Below are 21,913 nucleotides of genomic sequence, written 5' to 3'. Positions count from 1 at the left end.
TCCAGACGCTGAGCAGGCAAGCTCAGGGTATCTCACTTTTTGTTTTTCTTCCTTATGCCCAGGTTCCTGGAATAATGAGTTACGTGTGAATCTCGGCTTTTTTAAATGAAATGCTCTAGCCCTCTTGCAAGCTTGAGCTAGAGCCTGTAAATGCAATCAGATGGCAGTGCAGGAACTGCGGGCAGAGAAAGTGAAAAGTTACCAATGTGCTACTTAAATAAATAAAAACAAAAACAAAAAACTCTTCAGGACCACACAATCTGAGAGTGCCACGACCTGTGATCTTTGAACCCTTGGCTTTGGAAAAGTATTTATATGGATAGAAATTCCTCAGTTCTGCGTGTCCATAGAGGTTGCCAAATGGGTTTTCTCAGTTCCCAGATTCCATATAAATTCTCCCATGGACTATCAGGTTTCATGAGCAAAGTCCCCATTAAGGAGTTTTCTTCTCTGAGTGGTATCTTTGCATTTCCAGATTGCATACTGTGGTAGGAAGTGGTCCCTCTCTGAGGAGGGCCGCTGCCGGTCTCAGAAGTGATGCGACTGTGACTGTTATGGGCAGGGGTTAGTTGTGCACTTCCTTTATTTGCCCCTTTAGCTTTGAATCAATTCCCTAGATTTAATTTGTTGTCTATTTTCTGTGTGTCTCACCTGCTTGGTCCCTTGGGATTTGTTTTAAAATTTGTGCTTCGCTAGGCTTTGCACTACTGGGTTGCAACAGATGAAGCAGTAAATAAATCAGCTATAAAATGCTCGCTAAATTTTGCAGAACAGTTGTACCACGTGAGGCAATACATTTACATGTGCACGTGGTCTGCACTATTTCCTTTTCTCTCAGGTACCTTAAATAAGCATTACTTTTAATATACGGATCCTTTGTGTCTCCAGCTGCTTCGTGAGCATGGATTCGTGCTGCTGGCTGAAGCTTCACTTCTGAGGAAGTGAGAAACTGATGTCCTGGGTGCTGCTGAGCCTGCAAGCTTTTCAGTGAGAGGTGCGAAGGAAGTGCTGCAGGAAGGGCTGAGCATCGCGCAGGGCAAGCCCAGAAGCAACGCGTGCGCTAGCCGTTAGCAGTGCGGCACTCGCAGGGAGAAGCGAAAGCCGAACGCCGTGCAGCCGTTGCGCTGGGGCTGTGGGTTTTTCTGGGGTTGGCTTCCGCTGTGCAATGGGAAACGTGCGCTGGCAGCCAACCTGGGGCTTGTGTCAATGCAAACAGACGAGCACAGTGGTTAAAACAGAGCCAAACTAGGAGGGTTTGCCATCAAATGGTTTTATTTTCTAGTTATTGTTTGTTTTAAATGAGAGACAGCCTGAAAGGACTGAAATTATGCATACTTTCTGATAGTTTTCCTTTGGTTCCTGTTCTAAAATATCCTTGAGCAAAACATTTTTCCCTCACTTTCTGTACAGTTGTGTCCATTTCATTATATTTGTTGTAATTATGGGAGAAAAGGATCTCAGAAAAACATTAATCATAGAATAAGCTTTTATTGTGCAACAAAAGTTGCACATTTGTACAGTGTACAAATACAGGACAGTAGAAGACAGATGGTTACTCTTTTTTGAGCCATTAAAGTTGAAAATAGAAATGTCCTTCCCAGTATGAATATGTCCAGGTGTTGTTGTGTACCCTTGTTTATAAAGCAAATATAAGGAATTTGACAAGCTTTGCAAATGGATACAGAAAGGAGGCAATTCAGTCTGACTGCTCCAGATTCCCTCATTTTGGTTCATGTGTTATTCCCTTGGTAACGCTTTCCTTCGCCCTATCCTGTGGTGTCTGTTCAGCGGAGGTTTGCTCTTGTGCTTTTTTCTCGGCTGGGCAAGCAGGGCAGTGAGGTTGGGAACCTTTACTTGGGGTTTTCCTGGGGCCCAGCTCTTTGTGCTTGTGCTTGGACGAAGGCAGAGCCTAGCGTTGGCGTCTGTGGGCATGTTTCTGTTGAAGTAATTCAATTGAATTTCCTGTTAAAATGCCAGCCAACTTGCTTCTTGGTGGTGAGTCAATACTGTAATAGATTGGCTGTTGTTTTGCCTGTGCTGTTGTCCAAGAGGAGCCTCGTGACCTGACCTGGACGGGGGCTCGGGGTCTGCGGACCCCCCTTTCCCTCGTGCACTGCAAAGTCCCGTGCTCACGGGAGCAGCACTCTTGGGGCAGCAGCACGCAGTGTTTTCAGGAACGGTCCAGTGTGCAGGGACTGAACCAGCATTTTTTGTAAGAGAAGTGAGAGGGCTCATCCACAAGGGCTCACTGCTCCCCTCATTAAAAATTTGTTTAAAATCATGTAAATTTATTTTTCTCCTCTGTGAGGTCTTTCCCAACAAGTCCCAGTTTTTATCCCAGTGCTCTGGGCTGCGGTGCTTTGGGTTGGAAGCTGCTGCTGGGTGTTCTCAGTTTCCCCCTCCTGCCCAGCCTACTACAGGGTGCTGGAGCAAGCCACAGGGCAGCACGAGGAACCCCTCTGCCAGCCCTGGGTAAGCAGCTGCTGTATGCCTGTCTGGAACAGGCTTGCTTTGGCATCATTGTGTGTTTTTTCCTGCAGAAATGGGTTGATTTTGTTGCTGGACTGGCAGCATTTCTTTGCACTTGGGTATTGGCTTTCCCTGTGGAGGAATTTGTGGTTTCTAAGATTCTAATTGCTTTAGTGTAATAGTTCTTCCTTTCCTTTCGTAATGACTTTGGTGGGTGCCATCTGCTGTTGTGACAGCACGGGGCAGTGTGAGGCTGAGCCCTGTCTGCTGGGAGATGTCTGCGTTAACCAAGCTCATCAGAAAAACTAAGACTTTGAAATCTGATTTTCAGGGCTTAAAGTTTTATCTCCTGCCCTGATGGGACACTGGGCACCAGGGTGGGCCAAAGGATGAAAAATATTTGTGATATCCCTTACTTACTCTGGAGCTCTGTTTGCAGGGGTGTGAGCATGTCTGGCCCTGTGCAGTTCTGGACAGACGGAGGCGTCCGTGTTTCCTTGGCAGCAGGCAGACAGGCCACATCCTTTTGCTAGCTGTTGCTTTGCTTACATATAGCTTGACCTATCTTTCAGCTCCGCTTTAGAGACACGGCTCTGGTTCCCCTCGTGGCCTGTGACAAGTTGGTTGTGCTGTGCTGGGTGCAGGGGACAGAGGGCTGCTGTGTGTGGCTGCCCTTGTCCTGCACTCTCCTTGCTGCAACAAGCCAATCGTGCAGCCTGGGTAAGGAGAGCACTAGGGACTGTGTTTCTAACATCCCTAGAGGAGAAACAAAGTCTGTGGGGACTGCGAACCTGCCTGGGGGACGTCTCCATTGGCACCCACCTCTCGCCTCCTGGAGCTCCCTGGACAGTCGGCCGGCTGCCCTGGCACTGCAGCAGCCTGCAGCACGCTTCCTGCCCGGTACCGCCAAGCCCACAAGCGGGGACGGGCAGCAGTGAGTTATTGTAAGAAGCTTCTTTGTACCTGCAGTGGACAGTGCTATAAGGGTTTTGAAGCCCCTCATGTGAGAATAAGGGGTCCTCTTTGGTCCTCAAAGTCATTACCCTGAAATTGACATCAATGTTGCCATAAGATAACTTTTACAACTTCTGAAACACAATCCATTTCAGAACCGTGTTGCAAACAGGACTGCAAATTGTGAGTAATTGGGAGGCCTGAATTCAGAGTACCCAAAGCCACTATTTAATGCTACAACAATGTGCAAAACTCTTAGAAGGAATCTCATTTACCATTACAGCTGCTGCTGGGGTGAGATGAGACCAGTTGTTGGGATTGCTGTGGTGATGGCCGCAAGAAAGGTGGATTGGGCAGCGGAGTGGCTGAGATTTGGGGATGCCTGACTTGCAACTGTGAGAGCAGCTCATGAATGTCCTAAGTCACGTTAATGTGCCAGGCTTGGCAAATTTGCAGAAGTGTGTAGCATTATAATGAAATAAGACCTGTGCTTCAGATGATTAACCAAATCCAGTTAAGCATTTAAAGAATGTGAGGCTAACTGAGGAAAAAAGCAGTTCCTTCTCTCCATCTTCCCGCTGGTTTTTAGGGACTCCTAATTTTCCGGTGATCTCCTTTTACACGAGGTTCGTGTGTAAGCCAGGTGCTGACTGCCAGAGCAGGAGCAGGGGGTGGTTGTGCTGGTGGCACACGGTGCTGGGGCTGTCAACGCTTGCCGCCCCACACCCCCCAACGCCCTAGCTTGGCACACATCATGGGCTCTCTGCTGGACAATGCTGCCCTTCCCTACGCATGTCCTAGTGGGCTGCTCCCTGAGATGCCATGGTGCTGCTGCTGGTCATGCAACAGGAGGCTTGTGAGGTTTCTTTTGGGACTGCGTTAGGGGGTGAAGCAAAGTTTTCCAGAGAGCGATTAAGAGGAAGCTGTTTCGAATATCTGAGCTAATCCCTGCTGGATTACTGCGGCGTGGAAAATAGGCACTTTGAATGCAAAAGTGCCTTGGGCAGGAGGTGTATTTTCTTCAGTCCAAAGTAAGAGTTTCTTTGTGGACAGCCAGAAGCAGGGCGGAGTGGGTGCTTGACAAAAGCCAGTGCAGAAATCACCCCGACCAGAGGCATCGCTTATGCTAGTAACACAGGCCTTGATTACACACAGGCTTCATTCTCTCCTCCTTCAGTGAGCTGCTAAGATGCTGTCCTGCTGCTGGGATGCAGTCCTGGGAAACATGTCATGCAAGGTACCCCCTTTGCATTTCTGAAGTGCTGTGGGAAAATATTTCATCTCAGTTTTTGTTTCTGAACATACTACAAGTTTGCCGGGCATGCACCTGGGATGGAAGAACAGCCTCTGCTCAGCAGGGCTGCCCTTTGAGTGGGAAAAGCCAGAGGCAGCCTCAGAGAGACGTCTGCCTTCGCTGTTCCATTCCATCAGACCGTCCAGGTCTGCCACAGAGCCTGGATTTTTATTCTCTTTTTACCATATGCCAGAGTATAGCAGAAAAGGGGAAAAAATCTACAATTCCTTTATTTTTTTAAGGTGCTTCTGTATGAGAAGATATCAACATACTAAGATTTTCTACAATGTTTCAGAAAAAGATAAAAACAAGATTAAAACATGACCACCCCTGAATGGCTCTCACCTGGGACTGTTACGTGCTGATGCGACAACTTTCTCCCCAGAGTCCCAGCACCAGCTCCACTTCAACAAAAGAGATGCTCATCTGTCATTAAAACAAGTGGCTCACATTTGCTGCAAAACACATGATCATGTTAATGCATCCTGGAGACTCAGGTGCCAAGGGCACAGGACAGAAACTCTTTGGCTATGATTGCTTTTGGAAGAGCAATGTTGATTTCTTCTCTCATGCGTCACAGGCAGTGTTGAGTTGTTTGGATGCTCAGTGGCACAGCTATTTATTTACCTGGTGGTTTTATATGGTGCTGAGCTTTCAATCCTTGTTTTTGAGTCATTTTCTCAGGCTGCAGCTTTTGTTGTCTTCAGCAAGAGACTTCCACCAGTCTAATTTTTAATTCAGGGAGCTATGTGAGTAGTTCATCCGGGTAAAAAAAAATAAATCAACTGTGTGATAAATCTCGCTGCTGTTGGAGAAGCAGCTGACATTCCTTTTTCAAGGGTGAAGAGCCCAAGCACACTATCCTGCAAGGGCGTTATCTCCCTGCGGCACGTGCCAGCCTGGCACCACACACGCTGGAGGGGTTTTGTGAACACCATCCATAGCATGGCCAGGCAGCGGCAGTCTTTTGGTAGGAGTTCAAAGCAAGGGAAAGTTCATGTATTGGAATTTACTTTCTCTTTTGTTATGAGCATTCTTGTGCATACAGGGTCATGGGTTTGGTCTGGAGTCATTTTGACAACTGCAGTGCTAAGTGCCTGACTCTTGCTTATGAAAGCCAAAGTTTAGGAGTGGACAGCTAATATGATGTTTTTCTACTTTGGAAGTTGTCTTTGTTTTTCTAACATTTTTAAGCTATGTTTTCTGCGCTTGTAGCATGAACGGAAGCAATGCAATGGTAAGCATACTGGCACTGTCCTCATAGTTTTTACTGGTGACTCCAGAGTATGTCGAGAAGTTCCTCTTGCTTCCCAGAAATATGAGTGAGAGCAAAATCAGGCCCCAGGGTTTTCCAGATGTGGGCTGTGGCTGAGGTGTGATTAATGGAGAAGGCTTTCCAGCCTTTCCAGAGGAATCTTGCTTCCACAGGGAGAGATTCCTGCACTGGAGGTTATTGCAGCCAGCTTACTACCATCCCAGCAGCAGCACATTTCTGGAGATAGCACAACTCTCATCATCTTGTCTAGCAAAACCAGCTTCGAGCTGGTGTAGAGCCCCTATTCCTTCTGAGCTGTGCAGGTGAGCTGCTCATACTGGTGGAAGCTGAAGCTTGTAGCTGTTGAAGCTGCGGCCTTTCCAGGAGAATTGCTTTCTCCATTAAGAAATTAGAGACTGTGCCTGGAGAAGAACAGCACAGTACTTGCTTTCTTCCTGTAGTTTATTACCAAGCACAAATAACTTAACCCCTTGTTTCCCCCACATGTACATCAATGGTTCCTTTTATCATGCAAGTATTTGATTGTTGAACTAATAAGCAGTCCATTAGTAACATGGTTTGAAGTTGACAGATGAAATTAGGCACAAGATGTTAGTTACTGGTTATTTTATACATTATACATCTCTAAATAGTCTACCTTCTATTCATCCTACAGGAAAAAACCAAAGTTGTTGAACCCTTGGACTATGAGAACGTGATCCTTCAACGCAAAGTTCAGATCTACAGTGATCCCCTCCGGGACCTGCTGATATTTCCGATTGAAGATGTGTCTGTGAGTTTGCACTGGCTCTTTCTCATGTTTGATGCTCATTCATCTCCAGTCCCGCTTACTTTGGAAAATTTCCACACTTGGCTGCATGTTGATTTTGGCTGCATTACTAACACATAAAAGTGAAACAACCCACTGGTGATTTGGCCCGCCATATTTATTTAAAGCAAGTATCAATTCCTGAAGACCCAGTTTACACTGAAACCATTTTCTCCTTTTCCCTGCAGATCTCAGTTATCAGTCGTCAGAGAAGGACTGTCCAGTCTACGGTGCCAGAAGATGCCCTGAAGAAAGCTCAGAGTCTCTTTGTCAAAGAGGTAGGGGTAAAAGTGTATGCAATGCCTGTCCTCAGCACCTTCTCCCTTAAGTAAGACGCTCTGCTGTAGCTGCTTGTCTATGAGGTTGCAGATCACTTAATTTATCCTGGGAAGCCCTGATCACTGGCAGGGTACTGCACTAGCTAGTTCCTACATGCCTCTTGTGTGGCACTTCTTTCCAGCAGTTTTGTGTGCAGACAGGGTGTGTGGCTTGAGCTGCAAGGTGCGGGGTGTGCAGCAGGGCAGGGGCTGCGCTGCACAGCCTCTCTAGCTGCATCCTGAGTGCTGCAAGTTTGTTTTGCAGAATGCTGCCCTCTAAGACCATTCCCTCCAAGTGCAGTGGAAATAAATGCCAGGCGATGATCAGTGTCGAATGAGAGGCAGTATAGTTCTGAGGGCAGGAAATTGGTGCTTTCTGGAAAGCAGTTCCCTTGCAAATCACTATTCCTTTTTTAAAGTGTTAGAGCTATGTGGATCCAAAATCAGCAGCTGTGTGGCAGTCCAGATGCTGTGTGATTTTTGTCTTTGTGCTGAAAAGGTTCCTTATGAAATCTTGTATGGTAGCACAAAAATAAGTGAAGCAGCCTTGTTCACACTCTTTCCACTTATACTTACATCACCCAGCAGTCTGTAACCTTTTGAACTTGTGCATGGTTTTGTTATGCTTTCTGTAGCTTTCAAATACCCATATTGTTTTCCTTTCAGTGCATTAAAACCTACAGCTCAGACTGGCATGTGGTAAACTACAAATATGAGGAATACTCAGGCGACTTTCGGATGTTGCCATGGTAAGTGTCATGCTCCCTTGGAATACTAATACGTGGTCATGGGACTGTGGTTTGATCAGGCTTAGGAGAAACAGTCCGGCCAAAGTAGGTCTGTTCTGAAGATCTTGCAGGGAAGTGAAGCAACAACGGAGCAACACTGTTGAAGAAATTGTATTAAAATTTGTGAATAATCTTGCAGTCTGATCTGGCTTCTCTTTTAGCAAGATGGAAGATAGATAGATCTGCTTCATCCCTGTGTTGCACAAATGCAAGTCAGCAAAAACTCTGCAAAGGCAGACAGCTAATACAGAGAATGTTAATTACATGCTCCTTGTGCTTAGCTTTGATTAAGTGCATTCAGAAGTTAGATGTCTCAAGCTGTAAGGGGCTGTAGGTCTCTTGAAATCTTCTGCAGTTGGACAATTCTGCTGTGGTCTGTAATCTGCAGTTTGACTGTTGGTTGTGCAGCCAGCATCAGATAGCTGGCTTTGTGCATCCTTGTTTCCCGGTCATTAAAATGAAAATGTTGTGATTTCAGCAAATCCTTTAGGCCAGACAAGATTCCAAGTCATGTGTTTGAAATCGATGAAGACTTTGAAAAAGATGAGGTAAGGAGAAAGTTTTTTTACATATTCCACTCTAAGATCTGTTCTAAAGAAAATTTCACAAGACAAAGTCAGAATTCAGCTTCCAGGAATGGCTTTACGGTGAAATGCTTCATACTGCAGATATGGGGCCAAAACTGAGATAGTGATTTATTTCAAAGTGTGACAAGATAATCTCTTGGAGCCAAGAGTCTCCTAAATTAGGTGTAAGATTAGCCTTAATGTTTCTCAAGGGTTTTTCACTTGATAGAAATGAAACAGGGGAAATAAATAAAAAATAAATTTTTTAAAAAAAAAAAAAGGAAGCCAAGAACTTTACTAAGTAAAATTCTTGTGACCATAATTTAAAGTAGACAGTTTAGTTTCCAGCTACATGGCGATACAGCAATATCAGGGTCCTCTTCTTTAACAGGTTGGTGCTCTGCTTTGTAATCTGCCATTCTCAACCAATTACTTCTCCCCAACATATTCACAGAACATCAGTCTAATTCTGCAGATATTCAGAGGCATTCACCTCTTCTGGAAGCTGGCGCCTTTGTGTTTACCTGTCTGCAGGGGAGATTTTGCAGCTTGAGAGCTTTTCCACGTGGAGGAGCTGGGGGCTCTGACAGTTGGGATATCTCAAACCTGGCAGTCATTTCGGGAAATATGCACGGCATGTTTTCCCCATGCATATTGCATTTTCAAGGGGGGGCATGGGCATGTTAACATATTTCTTTATCAATTACCATGTGAAGTTTAATTCCCACACTTGACACTAAGAAATTTTAATTTACAGTCTGAAGAATTTAGTCCAGCTGTTTAAAATCCTCGTGGCACCAAGGTGCTGCTGCTGAGGAACAGGAAAGTTTCTGTCTTGTAAAGCTGTAGATTTGAAGGGCTGTTTCATACACATTTTTAACAGTTGCTATACATGTCCCACACCTCATGTCTGGACTGGGATGACTTTTTCAGAAATGGAAATGTATTGTCAAGTTTGGCCTTATTTTTTTTGGCTGCATTGTTGGTTTTCATTACATCGTTAACTTGAGCTGTTACTTCCTTAATAATATCGAATTTTGGCTGGAGACAGAGCTGAGACAGAGCTTATCAGCATGCCTCTGAAAAAGTAAAGGGATAAAAATATGCTATCAGAATATGGTGGAGAACTTTTTTTCTTCTGATCAGTGTCCCAAATATGCAAACAAGTGAAGTTACTGATGTTGGTAATAGGAGAGTATTCCAAATACTTTGGCAGATATTTTGACATTTATGTCTTTTGGCTTGGCCATATCTAAAGGATTCTGTTACAATTTCCTGACAGAACATTTACATTAGAAATATGCAATGGAAATTTGAGTAAAAGAAATCTCTTGATGAAAAAGGGCGAACCATTATAAAGGATAAATCATTGTTTGTTCTACCCAGAGAAATAAAGCATTAGAAATTTTACTTTTTTCACTGTAAGTTTGGCAAGAAAAGAGTGAAAATCTGCCATTTGAGATGCTGGAAATGATATAAACCAGTGCCTTGATAGCTCATCAACACAGTCCAGGTCCAACTCTGCTGCTGAGTCACTGGAAAGACCAGGGCAAGTTTTTTCATCAGTCTGGGATCTTGTTTCCCTCCATCTTTAGTGGAGGTCACTGTTGGATATGGATGGAGAGCTGTTCACCCATTCTGGGACCACAGGACAGGACAAAAGATAGAAATCCCAGCCAGTATGCCAAAAGTAATGCAGTTGAGTCACTTGAAACTTTTCATTTTGATAAACATGAAATACGCTAGGTACTTTTCAGTTATTTGGGTTTGCTGTTCTTTTACCTAAATTTAAAATGCAAGTTGATTTGTACAAAAGGAAATGGTGAAATAAATCTAATGTTCTGCATTTTGCAACTGTCCAAACAGACCATTTTGAAAATTTCTTGCTTCCCCAGGTTTTTGAAATACTACCTAAGAACCATGCATTTATTCTTTGCATAATCCATATGCAGCTCTGTCAGCACAGATGTAATTTTTCCTTGTTAAAGGTGACCAAAGCTAGCCTCTTTCACTTATTTGTTGGAAAGAGATGACCCTGATATTTTTTGTGTGTGTGATCACACTGTAAATGTCGCTGTACCTGCGTACATTCTATATGATAGTTGTGTTGCTGTAGTTCCCAGTGTTGCTTTCCAGTGCAGACATACTCTCGTGCCCAAGGGAAATTTTGCATGGAAGGCAGTTCACGTGACCTCCTCTTTTTATGATCTTTTGCTCTCTTTCAGGATTCCTCATCATTGTGCTCCCAGAAGGGTGGTGTGATAAAGCAAGGCTGGTTACACAAGGCAAATGTAAACAGCACAATCACTGTTACCATGAAGGTGAGACTGATCCAGCATTGTGTTAATTGGAAACAAGACATAACCCCTGTTAAGTTCAGATCACATCTCTAAAGGTAGCAGGTTCAGGTTTGGCTGGGTGTCCATCCCTTTTGTAGAGCATCCCAAGGTAGATTGGAAAACCCAGTCTGGAAACAGCTTTTGACCCTTCCCTCCCAAGAATATAAGACCAATGCACTTCAAATCATGACAGGCAAGCTGAAGAAAAAGGCAAAGCATGCTCTAGAAAACCAAGACTGTTTTCATAATGAGCAGCTGAGGCTAGGAAGAGGAAGGCAATTTAAATAACTGAAACAGCTGCCCTGCAATGAAGACTTTATGAATAGACAGTGTCCTTGGCGGTAGAAAATACGTACAGAGAACAATTTTAAATTTAAATGACAAGGCTTTGCTCTAAAAGCAGGGATGATGTCACAGAGGAGATGGAGCATTACTGACCCAAAACCAACAGCTGCATTGTCTCCTGTTCTCCCTTGTACATAATCTGGCATGACATTGCTTAGATTTTGCAGGTGAAGTTTTTTATAGTTCTACGGAAGGTTTTTGCTGTGGTAATGGGCTGTTGTTCCACCATGCAGCTACATTCTTAAAGCATAGAGAGGAAGAATATTAGGTAATTATGTTCAACTGTGCAGCTGAGGAAAGGCAGCAGTGAGGTTCTTTACTTCGTAAGGTCAGTTGCTCTAAGGCTCAGTTCAACAAGTTTTACATTCATAAGTGGAACTGGGCAGTTCATATGGCTAATTTTGATTTGTGTTTTAAAATGACTCCTCATGAACTTGAAGGAAATAGAGCAGGGATTTCTGTTCATCTGCTTTTCTGAGCAGCAAGATTGAAGTCATTTCTGCTCCTGTAGGAGGAGGTATTACCATACATGTTCAAAACAGTTAGTTATGTCCATTCTTGACTGAGTCTCTCGTGGTATTGTTGGCCTCAGTGCCCAGCATCTTAGAGCCACCTTTCAGAGATGCCTGAACTGCTCTGCTTTCCGTTCACTTAATAAAAATCTCTCATGAAACTCCAAGCGCCAGAAATGAGTGGCCATTTTCTGAGTTGGTTCTGGTCACTACTGTGTCTTACAAAACACCTCCTAAGGCACATGTGAGAAATCTGAGGACTTTGGAAGTCTTCACCCTTATCGCCACTTCAAGAAGCTGCTGTACTACTGTGGAAGCAGACATATCCATCTTTTGTGTGCTGGTTCTTTCACTGCTGTGACATACTGAGTCTCTGGTACCTCACGCTGTTGCTAAGCTCATGCAGAGTATATTTTGTGGAGAGCCAGCCTGTGAGCAAGCTGGAATTAGGCTACAGCTGCCAAAAATTATTTGAGAGTAACCTTTCCTTTGCAATGAACTTCCCACTGCTTCAGTGGGCTGCTCTGCACCAATGGCATCAGGATTTTCTCTTCTTTCCTCTCTGCCATAACAGACTTCTCCAGTTCTCTAGCAGTCCTTCTGCAATTGCCATGCTCACCCACAGCATCTGTAACCTGATCAAAAGGGATGTTCCCTCTGTTATTAGGTTTATACTATTTCTTTTAAATGCTTCTAGACTTCTGACAATTATTTCTGACAGCAGTACTTACAAGTGCAGGGAAGGTTACAGGAACAGTGTTTGCTTCTTGCTTCTGCATTTTTCCCTTGAACAGAATTCCGAGGATACAAATGGTTTTGCACGAAACCCCATATCCATGAGGGATATGAACCCTGTAATGCCTAGAGAGAGATCTGTCATGGGTTTCTGTAGCATTAACTATCAAAGTTTCCAAGACTGATTCAATGAAGTGCTAAATCAGTGTTTAAGTTGGTGTAGCACTTAGCAGACTTAGATTTCCATGTATTCTTATGCTTTGCTAAACTAAGGTTTAGTTGCATGTTTTTCAGTAAATTTGAAGCTCCACAACCTTTGATGCATCTCTGCAGCAAACTACTCACCTAAGTGATGCCAGAGGTTACCGTTCAGAGCGGTTAGGCACAATGCTCCCCTCCAGTTCCATGCAAGTGAGCAAGTGGTTTTATTGAACATATGATTGTGTCAGTAGTGGTGGGTGCAGGAAATTACTGGCAGTCTCCTATCTGGGATGAAAAATGCTGTGTTCGTTTATAGCTCTTCCAGACATTCAGAACAGTGGAAATACTACTTGAGCCTCGCAATGCTGCTTGCCCTGGCTTGCATTGTGCTTCTCCTGATATCCAGCAACTGTGAAATGCACCCTGCTCCTCACACACCTGGCAGCATATGGTGCTATCTTAATTGCTGCCAGAATGTTCTCCTGAATGATAGCACACTGCCTATGAGCTGACAAATGTGAAGGAAGGTGTTCTGAGAAAAAGCTGGAGAGCTTTTTTTAAAAAAAAAAATGTATTTGGGGTCTTCATAACAATCAATAGCTCAAACATATGAATACTTCTCCCAGATTCACTGCTTTTTAAGGTGAGAATTGAACTTACTAAGCCAAAGCTAGTTCATGAAAGTAGGCGTGTTAGGAAAAAATGACAGCAACAACAAAATACCTTGAGCAGTTGCATGGATTACAGTGTTCTTTGGCTTGCATTTGAGTGCTAGGAATTTCCACATCTGCTCCAAAGCCTTCCGGAGAATTGCTTTGTAATTCTAACTGAGGTCTTTATCAAAAAGGCTCTGGAAATACCTGCTCTAGGGTGGGATGAATCTTCAAGCAATGTACTGATCTGAATTTACCATGCAGCATTGCTTTGTGAAGACAAATGAGTCTGGAGCCAGCTGAGAAATGAGCTTGAAGCCCTGGGGCTTTGCTTTAGATGGGTGAACTTATAATAACAACAAGAACATTAAAATTAAAGAAGACAACAAAATCTGCTTGCACAAAAACAAGTCATACTCAAAGGGGTGCATTTGCAACACTCTAGGGCCATCAGTACTTCTATTTATAGTATTTTCTCCATAGCAGGAGGGCAGATACTGAAACTGACACTGTTGCTTGTAATATACAGAAGAGTGAATACTTGCATGAGCAAGACTTTGCACTTTTGCAGGTATTCAAGAGGAGGTATTTTTACTTGTCACAACTCACGGATGGCTCCTACATTCTTAATTCCTACAAAGATGAGAAAATTTCAAAAGAATCCAAAGGCTGTATCTTCTTGGATGCTTGCAATGATGTCGTTCAGGTAGGCGTACTTTCTCCATGACTGTATGTTATGCATTGCTAGATCAGACAGAAATGCTCTCTCAGTCTGTGACACTGAGGGCTGAAAGCATGGATTTACAAACTAACCCAAAGCTGTTTTGCCCAGTCAGTCTGCCTGCTCTGTCCATCCCCTTTACCAGGTGTCTTCCTGGTTAAGGGGGTATCTCACACTCTGAGGATTGGGGCCAATAAGTAGCTGGCACAACTAAGTCTTGGGCACCTTCTTTGTTTGCTGTTAGCACCAGCTTCTTATTAGTTCTTGTTAGGTTCTTAAGTTAGGTCTTGATAGGTCTATGCAAACATACAGCCCTTTGGGGCTTACCTCCTGCAAATGGCCTGTGAGGTTCTTGGAGGAGGTATTTGCACTGGGCTTAAACTTGGGTTTGCTTTGTGCTGAGAGTAAAGTGCACGGGTGAATTGCTGTTGTGTCTTGTGCCATTGCTGTCTCTGCTACAGCTTCAAGCACTAAGTGTGATGGAGCTGGTACAGGGCAACATAAATTACTTCGACTGCTTCAGTGTAGATGAGTCAGAGCTGTGCATTTCCATTTATCTTTCTGAATAGAATAAAAGCAGTAGTAGAGATGCCTTGGTGATGTACAGGATGTACTTCCCAAGATGCATCAGATTTGCCTGGGCTTCTCATTAGAAAGTGCTGTTTAAAGGCCAGCAGAGCTCAGAAAATTGCATTGAACCACTTGCCTTTAAGATAGATGCCTCTAAATGTGCTGCAGTGCAAAATCACTGTGGACGAAACCAGTTCCTGGTTTCTCTGGGTAAATATTAAAGGTCCAATGACATAGGAAGGAGCTTGCTTCTGTTCCTTAGTGCTATGTCTGTGGTTCAGTCTGATTTTCTTCCACTCTCATAGTAACTGGGTACTGTGGAGCTGCATACTGCTTGATCACTACCGTGAAGCCCTTTGTGATTAACTGCAGGAGAGGTGCTGTGGCAAGGACATTCTTATATTCTAAGTTAGGTGACATTTTCACTGTCATGGTATTTCAGTTCAGGATGTTTAAGCAGAGAGAAGCCTTGCAGAAGGTACTATGCTGAGTTATTGAGGAAAGTGTAACATAAAGCTTGCCTTTTTTGTTTGTTCAGTGTCCTAAAATGCGCCGCTACGCATTTGAACTCAAGACGATAGATAAATACAGCCACTATCTCGCAGCTGAAACTGAGCAGGAGATGGAAGAGTGGCTGGTAACTCTGAGAAAGATCATTCAAAGCAATACTGAGAGTTTGGTGCAAGAGAAGAAAGATTCTGTGGAATCTGCACAAGGTCAGTTGATAAATAAACACCTACCTTCACCATTCTCCAGCATGATGTGAGCAGTGTGCCTGTAGAAGCATATACGTTTCTTCCTGGATGAATAGCAAGAATTGTGGCTGGCACAGGATATCATGCTGAATGGCTTAGTACAATGTAGACAATAGTCTGAGGAATAAAAGTGGAGAGAAACATGACCCTTCCTCTGGAGGGGAAATCCATGGCAGTGTTTCAAGACTCCTGGAAAGTTGGATCTGTGCTGAAGTTATGCTTTGGAAAGACCTAGCAGGCTGTTAATAGTACACTCTGGTACTAGTAATTTATGGAAAAATCTTACATCCAAGAAGTGGAAAAGTCTCCATAAACTGCTCTGTGCTATTGTAGCAAATATTGCAGTATGCTTTCTGGCAGAGGGAAATAAAATGGTGCTCAGGCAGTTGTTTTGAACATCTGTTTTTTTGTCTTTGCAGATGATGAATCAAGCATGCAAGGAAAATCAGAAAACATCCTGGAGAGCCTAGAGAGAAGCATGCATCCAGAGCTGATGAAGGTATTGTGTTTGTAGAGCTCGCTCTCCCAGCCCTATAGCTAGCTCTCTCCACCACATCTGTAACAGGAGTTTCCCTGTGCTTTGACTTCAGCTCTAAAGGAGCTGGGCAAGCACCAAGTGCTGCTGGGGTCTTGGGCATCTCACCTTCCTGTCTCCAGGATGGAGCTAGGGGAGCTCCATGGTCTGAGGCCGCACGGTGCTCACTCTTAGTGTGGGTCCCAAGAGGAAGATCCATGCTTACAGCAAATGACGGGTTGTCATGGTTGGTACTACCCATTCCTGCTCCGCACGGATGACTGTCCTGGCTATCAGTGCAGAGGGAGTTAAGTGGCTGCTGTCTCCTGCATGATCCAGAGCTCGGTTGCCTTCTGCTGCTCTCTCATTTAGCAGAGCCACATCATTTTACTCTGACTGTGTGGTGTTGGTAGATACAGCTGGGAAGCTTTGCATTATCTCATATATCACAAAGGGAACCTGAAAAATATTTATTTTGTTTTGCTCCCATTCTTTCCAAATAACAAATGTTTGCCTCTGTGTGGCCAGGCAGTAATATCAATGCTTTTCTTTGTCCTAGTATGGAAGAGAAACAGATCAGCTGAACAAACTGAGCAGAAATGATGGAAGACAAAACCTCTTTTCTTTTGACCCAGAAGTCCAGGTAAACATTCCCCTGTTGGCAAATGTGAGGTTTTCCTCCCTTGGCATCATGCCTACCCTGTTCCCTTGCATGGTCACAGCATTTGCCTGTAGAGGCAGCGTGTTTTTTGGTGGGTTGGAGAATAGGAGTGCAGCACATGTTCCTTTCAGTATGAGCTGAACAACTTAGATGATAGCTCAAATAAAAGGAGAGCTCACGACAGCCCCACAAAGGGCCTCCCTTGAGCTTTGCTGGCTTATGCGATTCATCTTGATGTTTCTGGATCTCTAACCCATCATATGGGCCTCTGGGAGGTGCCCATGATGGGTCAGAAGCTTTAGAAGTGGAGACATCAATGCACATCTGGAGGAGGGAGCAGTGATCTTAGAGACAATCCTAGGAGCTTACAGGGAGAGCCTCAGTCTTCAGAGTTTTTAGAAGTGGGGGAGGTACAAACAAAATAACACCATATGCTGTTCTCATGCACCGGAACAGGGGTTCATTGATTATTTGGCTTGTTTTCTTCTCAGCTTTGACCTCTTAGCTGAGCTTTCTGCCAAGGCCCAGGTGTGGGTTTTCAGTGGAATGAGCTGCAATTGTTAACGTGGTTTTAGAGAAGTGTTCAAAGTTGTTTCGTAGTTTCTGGTTCTCCTTCTGGCATGCTTTGGCTTGTTCACACCTGCGAAAAAAAAATCCTGGTTTAACAAGGATATGTAATTAGTCTTTAAAAGGTTTGTAGGTTTTTTTGTTGTGGTGTTTTGTTTTTTTGTTTTGTTTTGTTTTTTAAGAGAAGCTTTGAGAAATTTCCTATATTTAATTCAGATAATAAAAATGGAAATATCATTCACAGTAGCGTGCAGAGCATCTGAGATGCTTTTTTCCTATCTAAAGATTTTGGCTAGATTTACTGCCCTCCCACTGACCTCCCTATATACAGAGCTCTTCATTATGATGCGGGCCAGTCAGATCTGCTGTAACACTGGGTATTCAAAATCACTGCCCCAGGCAGTATGGTGTATACTTGCGTGCTTGTATGCCTGGTGCTAAGGAAACTGGGAGCAGGAACATATACCTGCAATGCACTTTTCTCATGGAAAGGAAAAGGGGAAAACAATGGTAAGAGTTTCCCAGAATCAGATTAACAATTGCAGCCTATTTTGCTGAAATTACTTGTTTGTGAGATTTCAGTATCCCAAGTTTGGCATGCAGGTTTCTGCAGGATGTGAGGGGGAAAATTAATAAGACTGTGCCAGATTGTCACTAAGAGATGTGCTGGTATTTAGGGGTGTCTGGTAGCTGTGTGTCCCTGGTGCCCAGGAGAATGAGTGTGGTGAAGGCTCAGGGTCTTTTTCTGGCTGATGGTATTTTGGTCATTTATGTGTCTGCTCTCTGAGGAGGGCAGACGTAGCACAGACCAGCCATGGGTGTTCTGGATTAGGAAGGAGGTGATTATAATCAAGGCTGTTTGGATTTCCCAGCCAGCTCTGCAGTCTCTGTTGTTGCTAACCATGCCAGTTATTGCTGTGCATCTAGAAATGCCTTCCAGTTCAAGATGTTGTTCACGATCCCAACAGCATGTGCCTTCTCTCTATTTCAGGCACAGGGACCATCTCTTAAACTAGTCAAATCTTCAAAGTGGAAGATACTTTTCTGAGTGTAACGACGGCTTATGTTCCGCTTTCTTCCCCAAGCTCTAAATGGTGTTTGGGAAGATCCCCAGGGTTACAGCAAAGCAGGAAGGAACTGAAATCATTCTGAGGTTTAGTTTTCTGTGCTATACAAACCAGATTGCTAAAAATTGATACATCCCCATGAATTCATGTCTTGAATACATTTGTGTAACATCACCAAATGACACTCATTTGTGAATGTCTTGTACTTTTTACACCACCTAAATGAAAATGGTTAAGATAGTATTGGCTGTGATGTGATCCCTTAACATTATTCAGGTGTATATTTTCTTTTTTAATGAGACCACATTTCTTTGTTTGCTGTATAGAGGCTAGACTTCTCAGGGATCGAGCCAGATGTGAAGCCATTTGAGGAAAAGTGCAGCAGGCGCTTTGTGGTGTGCTGCCAGGATTTGTCCCTCAACCTTCTCGCTCAGCTCAGTGATCGATCAGAAGGAGGACCTACCAACGTAAGGAGAGCTCTGGCATTTCCTGCTTTGGCATCTTTCTACTCATTGGCAAAAAAAAAAAAAAAAAAAAAAAAAAAAACTATTGCATGTTAATCTGGGTGGATAAAGACATCCCATTCTGCCATGAGCTGTGATGGAACCTGGGCCAGTGGTGTCTGCTGGCCCAGGGTCATTGCAGGATTTGTCTGCCTTGGTATTCCGGTGTTCCAAAATGTATCTGGGGAGGAGGTTTGTCCTTATGTGCCTCCGCCTGCCGGGAACTGGGACTGCTGGGAAGCCAGAGGTTCACAAGCATAGAGAGCAAGGAGCATGTCTGCAGTATTCTGGGTCCCTTTGAAAGTCCTGTTGGTAAATGATTAAGCTCCATCTCCAAACCACTCACTGCTGTGTTTAATTTCATTTCCCCTAATGGCAAGGGATTTCCTTATTCTGAAACCTTCTCCCGACTCCCAGACCAACAGTGTTCACAGCCACTTTATTGTATGCATTTGTTATTGTGCCAAAGTTGTACCTTAGCCTAAAAAGCTCTTTGCTGTATTTTCTGAGCCTCTCAGGTCTGTAGACAGCAATTATATCTCTCCTCAGCCTTTGTTATGCCAGGCTGAACAGACCAGTCTTTTCTCCCAAGACAAGCTCCCTATTATTATGTCCTATACTTGCTGTGGCTGGAGTCAGCCCTCTATGCAAAGGTGCCCAGAGCAGCAGATGATTGCATGCGAGGGAGGCAGCAGCACCAGCTGACCAGTCTCTGCTGATGGTACTTTGTCTGGTGCCTATTAGGACTGCAAAAGCCTCTCTGTGATGGTTTCACATTGGCAGCTCGCAGTCCATGTAGGATCAGCTATTACACCAGACTTGTTCTTCTCAGTCACTCCCAGCAGATGAGCGCACTGCCAATAGCAGAGATTGTAATTTGTACTTAATCAAGCCCAGTATTGGACCTAATCAGCACATTTTTAATATTGATGTAATGCCTCCAAGTTATGTTGTAATGTCTCAGACACGCTACAGCCTTATCGCAGGCCTTCACTTTTATCCTTACATGGACGCATGCCTGCTGGGATCTTTGAACTAAAAATATGTGGAATTGCTGCCACTTACATTGTGCTGTCAAGGTCAATAGCTTCAAAGCAAGCTGAGCTTGATGTGAGACAGCCCTCATCTGTAGAGCACCTCCTGAGATGCAGCTTTTGCACATGTGGTTCCCCAGCAGTGTTCAAGCTTTCCTAGCTGGGTGGTGCTTTATACTAAGCTTCTGTGCCCCGGTGTATAGCAGCCAAGGAACGTTTTGTTAATGCCTTGCAGTTGGACTGGCCAGAGCTGATGAACCTGGGACAATGACGAGTGAAGTGCTCTCTAGCATGTGAACATAAACACTCTTAAGTTGCTTTCTTTCTCATTACAAGGGATAAATAATTCACAACTCTAATTGATGGATTGGGGTAATCTTTTCTTCATAACTTCATAGTTTATCATTTATATAAACCCTTTTACATTGCTGGTTTTTAAAGTAACTTTGTTTAAATTGACTAGATCAAAATGTAAGATGATGAAGGGAAAAAGTGGTTTTATGTATTTATAGAGCAAATGAGCATGGATTATATGAATCCTGGAAAATTCTGGTATGCTAAACTAAAGGAACAAACAGATACAGAAGGCAAATCTAGTGGGAAAGGCAATGCATGTGAATATTCTTGAGCCAGTACCATGCTGTGTTTTTTGACACATATATTCAATTTCCAGGTTGAGCCCTTTTTCCTAAGCTTGGCATTATTTGACCTGAAGAATAATTGCAAGATTTCAGCTGACTTCCACGTGGATTTGAACCCTCCATCTGTTCGTGATATGCTGCTGGATGCCTCCACATCTGGGGCAGAGGACACCAAGGGACGTTCACTGGGCGAGAACCTTGTGCATGGAGTACCTGAGTCTTGCCTGCGCTACATAAAACGGGTGAAGAACTGACTTTGTCCACTTGTTCTGCCTCTCCATTGAGGTTGTGGCTGTTCAGTAGCATTGTGGTGTGTTGTTATCCACTTTGTGGGCCAGTGCTCGTGAGCTGTTGCTGTGGATGGCCATGCCCTGTTGTGCGAGCCATGGTTTAAACACTACTTGGAAAGATTGCCTCCCCCAGACAGCCATCAGCCATCTCAATTGACCATATTTCTTTCACTTCATCTGCTGAAATGAGAACAGGTCAATCAAAAGGAAAAGCAGAAGTCAGCTTTTCTCTGGAGCTGTGGGGCTTTGTCATGCTTTGGTCAGTGTCTCTAGCTGATTGCCACTTTGGGTTTGCTGGTAGCTATAGGCAAAATACCAGCTAGAGTTTTTCAAAAGCTGACTGTTCTTAAGCCTTGCGAGCCCCCATGGCCCAGCTATGGCAGCAGCTGTAGCAGGGTCTGTGTGGACTGTGGCAAGGGATGTGAGACAACTGGGGCCAAACCCAGTGCTGTGAGTAGGGTGTCCCACTGTCTGACAGCCTGCCATCTATTTGTTGTAGGGTGTTTTCTCTGTGACCGACCCACATGTGGAGATCTTCCTGGTAGCCCGCGTGGAGAAGGTGCTGCAGGGCAGCATTACACACTGTGCAGAGCCGTACATGAAGAACTCGGACCCGGGGAAGGTATTGGATGGGCCCATTAGAGTACCTGCTTAGTGGTGCCATCTGTTGTTGTGGGGAGTAGCATGGTCTGAAACATGGGTTGTTTCTGCTGCTCTTTAGCTTCTTTCTGGCAAATTTTGGTCTTCATCCATTCTGCTACCAGTGGTGTGGAAGCAGTGGCACATGCTCACCTTCTCTCTTGTGTTTTGCAGACAGCCCAGAAGGTCCATAAAGTGGCCAAGCAGGTGTGCAGCCGTCTTGGGCAGTACAGGATGCCCTTCGGCTGGGCTGCCAGGTTAGTCACCTTGGACTGTGCTTTGGCTGGTATGGGAGCTGCTGCTGTAAGTTATTTGGGACACCATTAGGCTGAGTGGGCAAAGGGCCAACTTGCTCAAGTTAGTGAGGTTGCATGGAAGCAACAGGGGGCAGAATCTGGCTCTGACTCCCTAGGCAGAATGTGGATTGGCCTGAAATACTCTGTCTAGAATTAGAAACAAAATATTAAATCATAAACAGTGCTGGGAAGACAGTAACCTTCCCGCTGACCTGCAGTTAACTGATTTTAAGGCAGAACATTCCTGGAGGTGGATTACCCTGTCCCATGCTATTGCGGGAATTGCTGTAGAAATTCCTTCCTGGCACCACGCATTCCCAGGGAAAGGATGCGAGTGGAGACCTCCTGGCCTGATGGTGGCAATCAGCTTTGTCTCTGCTTTAATTAACGTTCTTGGG

General features: G+C 44.3%; 1 protein-coding gene across 3 annotated transcripts in view; it reads left to right on the top strand.

Annotated features, from left to right (window-relative positions):
* The window catches only part of DOCK11 (dedicator of cytokinesis 11), a 79,701-nt gene that overhangs the window by 8,507 nt on the left and 49,281 nt on the right, over positions 1–21,913 (top strand). For all 3 annotated transcript variants that reach the window (XM_035325938.1, XM_035325937.1, XM_035325939.1), the window contains exons 2-14: positions 6,649–6,765; positions 6,990–7,079; positions 7,785–7,867; positions 8,385–8,454; positions 10,698–10,793; positions 13,829–13,963; positions 15,087–15,264; positions 15,723–15,802; positions 16,377–16,460; positions 18,439–18,579; positions 20,323–20,532; positions 21,080–21,202; positions 21,394–21,476. In XM_035325938.1, coding sequence (XP_035181829.1) covers positions 6,649–6,765; positions 6,990–7,079; positions 7,785–7,867; positions 8,385–8,454; positions 10,698–10,793; positions 13,829–13,963; positions 15,087–15,264; positions 15,723–15,802; positions 16,377–16,460; positions 18,439–18,579; positions 20,323–20,532; positions 21,080–21,202; positions 21,394–21,476 — 1,490 coding nt within the window. The remainder of the gene's footprint in view (positions 1–6,648; positions 6,766–6,989; positions 7,080–7,784; positions 7,868–8,384; positions 8,455–10,697; positions 10,794–13,828; positions 13,964–15,086; positions 15,265–15,722; positions 15,803–16,376; positions 16,461–18,438; positions 18,580–20,322; positions 20,533–21,079; positions 21,203–21,393; positions 21,477–21,913) is intronic.

This window comes from Oxyura jamaicensis, chromosome 4 (genome assembly GCF_011077185.1).
Source record: "Oxyura jamaicensis isolate SHBP4307 breed ruddy duck chromosome 4, BPBGC_Ojam_1.0, whole genome shotgun sequence".
Taxonomy (NCBI): domain Eukaryota; kingdom Metazoa; phylum Chordata; class Aves; order Anseriformes; family Anatidae; genus Oxyura; species Oxyura jamaicensis.
The sequence above is the reverse complement of the archived record's forward strand: the minus strand, read 5'-3'. Positions and strand labels throughout refer to the sequence as shown.